At 39.3% G+C, this 6142-nt stretch overlaps 1 protein-coding gene and 1 pseudogene across 1 annotated transcript; both read right to left on the bottom strand.

Moving 5' to 3' along the window:
* Positions 1 to 479: 479 nt before the first annotated feature.
* Positions 480 to 3823, bottom strand: LOC126080188 (olfactory receptor 5D14-like). Its single transcript, XM_049891459.1, has 2 exons — positions 3813 to 3823; positions 480 to 1455 (listed from the first exon to the last, which is right to left on the bottom strand). Exons 1-2 carry the CDS (start codon positions 3821 to 3823, stop codon positions 480 to 482), a joined length of 987 nt encoding a protein of 328 aa, XP_049747416.1.
* A 1502-nt stretch (positions 3824 to 5325) lies between these two features.
* Positions 5326 to 6142, bottom strand: LOC126080187 (olfactory receptor 5D13-like; annotated as a pseudogene).

Genomic DNA, 6142 nt, shown 5'->3' with positions numbered 1-6142 from the left:
ACGCTGATATTGAAAGCTGCAGAACACTTTTAGTTTATGTCAGATATGCATGGCAAGATGATTTGATGGACGACTTTTTGTGTTGTTTAAATTTAACTTCACACTAAAGTTGATTAGATATTTTTACAGAATTAGGAACCTACATTGTTGGTCAATATAAGTTAACCCAGAAAGCCTGTAAAGGAATCACAAGTGAAGGAAGAGCATATGGAATTGGAAAACATAGCAGAGTCATTAAGAAATTGTTACAATCTACTAATAATGATGCTAGGCGGAATCATTGTTTTAACCATCAAGGAGCTTTGGGATCCAGAGAAATTCTACAGAAACTCATGGGTGTGTTAAAACATGCAGTAAAATTGTTAATTTTATAAAATTAGCTCACCGAGTAACCTACTTCTTGAAACACTTTGTTCAGAGATTGGAACTAGTCATACTCACTTGCTGTATCATACCAAAGTTCATGTTTTGTGATTGGGTCAGTGAAATAGGACTTTTGTGTCCATTAATTTCCAGAAGGCAACCTTCACATCTTTGTTCCTCAGGCTATAGATGAGGGGGTTCAGCATGGGGTTAACCACTGTGTAGAATACAGAGCCCACTTTGACTGTTTGCCGAGAGTGTTTGGAGTTAGGCACACAGTAAAGGGAAAGGATGGTCCCGTGAAACATGGTGATGGCAGTCAGGTGGGAGGCACAGGTGGAGAAGGCTTTGTGACGTCCACTGGCAGATCGGATTTTTAGTACACTCACAAAAATAAAAACATATGAAGTGAGAATGATTAGTAGTGTACTCACCTCACTGAAGGTGGCAAACCCAAAAAGCAGACATTGGGGAATGTGTATATCAGAGCTAGAGACAGCTATGAGAGCAGTATACTCACAGAAAAAGTGGTTGATTACATCGTGTCCAGAGAAGTCTAGAAGGAGAGCATAGCAAAAGAGTACTAAGGGGTCAAAGATCCCCCACAGATATGAGCCAGCCACCAGCAGGGCACAGAGTCTTTGTGACATGACCACTGTATAGAGCAGAGGATTGCAGATGGCCACAAAGCGGTCATAGGCCATCACTGCTAGCAAGAAGGACTCAGTCACCACTGCAGTGCAGGACAGGAAGAACTGGAGCATGCAGCTAAAGTAGAAGATGCTTTTGTCTGCCATGACCAAGTTTTCAAGCAGCTTTGGAGTAATGATAGAGGAGTAACAAAAGTCAACAAAAGAAAGGTGACTAAGGAAAAAGTACATGGGGGTGTGAAATTTGGGATTAATCTTGATGATCACTATCATCCCAAGATTCCCTACCACGGTGACAATGTATGTGATCAGAAACACAAGGAAGAGAGGGATCTGAATCTCTGGGTAATCTGTGAATCCCAAGAGGGCAAATGTTGTCTCCACACTGAGGTTTCTTTCAGCCATTGTCACACTTTCTTTCAATGGGAAGAGAGAGTTGTTCCTGCCAAAAGAGAAGATGTGTGGGGTGAATGTGTTATGATTTGTTCTGGTAGAGAAAAGATAACATGACGAAACAGTTTTTGGAACTAGTTCTCTCCATGTAGAAAATGCCTCACCCAAATAACTGCAATGTGTATCCCAAACCAAGCTGATGTCTAAAATGTCAAAGCATTTCCATTGTCTTTTGCGATATTGGAATATGGGTTTCCATATAAGTACTTATGATATTGAGTGTATAGGAGTTATATTTACACACAAGTTAATTTTATCCTTGGATGCACACATTAGATAGTAGCATCAAACACACATAACTGGTACTGAGCAAATTTTTTCACATACCTACAGCACATAAGCTAGTGAGATTCTGTGAAAAAAATGTAAGATTTTTGCCTCCAGAAACAAAATATGCTGCTGCTGTTTTTTGCCTATATACTCAAATTAAATAAAATATTTAAAGGAATATACTTCTAAGTTTAAAATAAGATACCAGAGAACCTAAGAAGAAAGCAGAGTGATCTCATTCCAAAACCAAAACCAACTGCCATCCAGATCTCATTAGCACTTTTTAATCCATGAAAGCTACTACTTCTGTTGAATTGCTTAGTTGCCCAGTGGTTGAAGCTAAAGAGGGCAATAACTTCCTTTTGACCTGAGAGGTATGCCCACTCTATTAGGGTTGATGGCTTAATTTATCAGTTAAAGCTTAGCTTCTATCATAGCCCAGGCGTTATACATACATGAGGAGCCTTGATGGAGCAGTAGTGTTGCAGTGGTTAGGAGTCTGGCTGCTAACCAAAAAGATCAGCAGTACAAACCCAGTAGCTACTCCTTAGAAACCTATGGGACAGTTCTACTCTGTCCTATTGGGTCAATATTAGTCCAAATTAACTCGATGCGAACGGGTTTGGTTTTGGTTTGGGTGGAGTAGTAGTTAAAGCTGAAAGGCTGACAGTTCAAACCCCCAGCTTCTGGAGGGAGAAAGGTGTTGTAGTCAGCTTCCATAACGATTTACAACCTTGGAAACCATATGGGGGGTTCTGCTATCTACCATAGGGTCGCTAAGAGTTACAATCGACTTGATGACAACAGATATATATATGTGCAAATATATATATGTGTGCATATGCATTCACAATACATACATGCATACATGCACATACGCACACATGTGTACATGTGTATATGTATATATGCATATATTTTAGAGGTTCCGAGATTTATCAAATTAGAGTTAGAACTAACCAGAAAGTTATATTTGCATATGAATTGCGGCTTGCTTAGTCAATTCTTATAAAAAGTTTATATACCAAATTAAGGTGCATAATAAGAGGATAAGGGAAAATATCCATTTTCAAGTAGAAAATTTATTCTATTCTTTGTGAAATGCCTGTCAATGGATAATAAAGCCAAATATGTCCATGATTATTAAGTTCTTTCCTTAATATGATTGGGCATAGACTTAACAGTTTTAGTGACTTAACATTGAAAGAAAAAAAAAAGAAGGTCCTATTATCATAAAAAAAAAGGGAAATAATATTTTCACTATTTCATTTAAAAAAAAAAAAAAACCTGAGGCAACTCACCTGCTGCAGAGAAACAGGCCACCACTGTCCTGTTTCTCTGTAAGCTGAGTATTTTGGGAGCACTGTAGCTATTACGTCTACCTCTACAGCCCTTGGGACTCCAACTCTGGGGAATCACTAGCAACTATGCCTCAAGCCAATTAACTAAGACAAGAGCCAGGTTCTTTGTACCGTCGTCAAAGGCTGGAATTTCCTTGTAATCGCATAGAAAAGTTGCAGCACGAAGTTGACTACCAGCCTTTATTTGCACATTACTAAATGTCCTATGGAATTAATAAATCTAAGCTTTTTTTTTTTTTTTAAGGCAGGATTTCTCACATCAAAGATTCTTACCACATCTGTAATAAAATTGCCTAGAGTTCTACTCTTCTAGGCCCCCAAAAGCTTCTGAGATCAGAATTCCTCGGAATGGGACTCAACAGTATCCACATTTAAGAAGGAACTTCGGTGACACATAGCAACATTAAAGTGTAAAAACTACTGCTAAGTGCTAAAATCATGTTGGTAAGATGGTAAGATCCAGTATGTTTTTTTCCCCCATCTTCTGTATACTTAACAGGATGCTAGAAATGAGAATTGAATAGCAGATTGAACCCATTCATCCATTAATTCAACACATTTTTTGGTGTCCATCATGAATATTTTTTTATTTATCATGCTGATCATTTTATGTTTGCTTCTACCTGTCCGTTTTCTGCTCTTCTGTCTCTTTCTATGCGCTACTTGGTATGATACACAGAAGATTGATATCAATGTAAGATCCCTTGTTGTTTACCCGCAGATCATTTTCTCTAAAATGATGTTACTAAGAGGCTATTGATATGAGGAAGGAGAGAGTTTGACATATCAGACTGAGATTTGTGAGATTCTTAACTATGACTTTTTTTCACTTTTGTTCCCTTGGTTACCCATGAGGGCCTTCACATAGAAATCAACATTTTTTCTTCACACTCAGTGATATCATGATTACCATCACTTCCTGTACAATAACAAACATATATGAGGCCTTAGGAAGAAAGAAAGAAAGAACTTGGTTAGAGTTTAGAGATAGTGCCTCCAGGCTCTTACTGCTAATTCTCCTACATGCATACTACTCCATAAACCAAACCAAATCCTTGGTGTCAAGTTGATTCTGACTCAGCAACCCTATAGGACAGAGTAAAACTGCCCCATAGGGTCTCCAAGGAGCGGTTGGTGGATGCAAACTGCTGACCTCTAGGTTAGCAGCTGTAGCTCTTAACCACTGTGTCACCAGGGCTCCAAAATCCCAGTCAGCTACAATTTTTCAATTTTCTGTAACTTTGACATGCACATTGTTTAAAGAGGATTGAAGAATTTTGCTGTTGTTGTTGCCTGTTTGTTTTTTAATCATGTACCATGCCAATATGTGTGTCAAACAATTTGAGTTTTATGATTCAATGCTTACTTGTTAAATATTAGATTCTTAGGACTACCAGAAGAAATTACCACAAACTTGGTGGCTTAAAAGAACAGAAATTTATTTGCTTACAGTTCTGGGGGCCAAATGTTTGAAATGAAGGTAATGGCAGGGACATGCTCCCTCTAAAGACCCTAGAAGGAAATCCTTCCTTGACTCTTCCAGCTTCCCATGGGTCCTTGTGTTCCTGGGCTTGTAGTAGCATAACTCCAAGCCCTGCCTTCATCTCCACATGGCCTTCGTCCCTGTGTGACTCTGTGTCCTTTTCTGCTTCTCATAATGAGACTCTCACTGGATTTATAGCCCACCCTAAGAGAGTATGTAGAAGTCCTGGTGGCATAGTGGTCAAGAATTAGGCTGCTAACCTAAAGTTGGCAGTTCAAACCCACGAGCTGCTCCACAAGAGAAAGATGTGGCAGTTGGCTGCCATAAAGATTACAGCCTTGGAATTCCTGTGGGGTAGTTCTACTTGTCCTATAAGGTCACTGTAAGTGGAAATTAATTCTGTAGCAATGGGTTTTAGTGTTAAGAAAATATGAATTTATATTAATCCTTAACTATGTCTGCAAAGACTATATCTACAAAAAGTTTGTGTTCTGAAGTTCTAGGTGGGTATGAGTATTTTGGGGGGAGACACTATTCGATCCACTACAGTTGATTCACTTCACATACGATTCAAAGCTATTTTACTAAAGATTGAAGTGACTAGAAATCAAATTATCAGATAACTGGTATATTGCAATAGATTTAAAAATTGAATGGGTAAATTGACTAAATAATTTGAATCAGCATCTCTTCTAGAAACACTGAATGATTTAAGCAAACTCTTTCTAGAAAGATAAATAAATCTTCAAGATTGTGTTAGGTGGCTCATTAACTTTCTGACAGTCTCCTTCACATCTTTGTTCCCGAGACTATAGATCAGGGGGTTCAGCAAGGGGATGACCACTGTATACTACTTTGACTATGAGCCATGAGGTTTTGGAATGGAGTACACAATAGAGGAACAGGACAGTCCCATAGAAAATGGTGATGGCAGTCAAGTGGGAGACACAGGTGGAGAAGGTTTTTTGGAGCCCCCCGTCGGAAGGCATTTTTATGACAGTTACAAAAACGAAAAGTGTAGCGAGGATAATCACCTGGCTGCTGACCTCACTGAATATGGCAATGACAAAACAAAGCACCTGGATGATATAGGGATCAGAGCAGGAGACAGAAACAATGACAGAGTGCTCACAGACAAAGTTATTTATGACGGTAGAGCCACAAAAGGATAATGTCAGGCGAAAATAAGTGAGTGTCAGGGAAGCAACTATACCCCATGCATAGGGCCCACTGGCTAATGATGCCCAGAGCTTTTGGGACATGACGACAGTGTAAAGCAGGGGGTTACAAACTGCCACAAAAAGGTCATAGGCCATCACTGCCAACATGAATGTTTCTGCAATTGCAAATATAGAAGCCAAGAAGAACTGCATGATGCACCCTGTGAAGGAGATGGCTCTGTCTCCTGCAACCAAGTTTTCTAATAGTTTGGGTGTAACTATAGCGGAGTAGCAGAAATCAACAAAAGACAAGTGACTGAAGAAAAGGTACATGGGGTTGTGGAGTCTGGGGTTGATCCTGATGATCACAATCATGCCCAGGTTCCCCACCACAGTGACCAT

This window comes from Elephas maximus, chromosome 7, assembly GCF_024166365.1.
Source record: "Elephas maximus indicus isolate mEleMax1 chromosome 7, mEleMax1 primary haplotype, whole genome shotgun sequence".
Classification (NCBI taxonomy): Eukaryota; Metazoa; Chordata; class Mammalia; order Proboscidea; family Elephantidae; genus Elephas; species Elephas maximus.
This window is presented reverse-complemented; position numbering and strand designations above follow the sequence as displayed.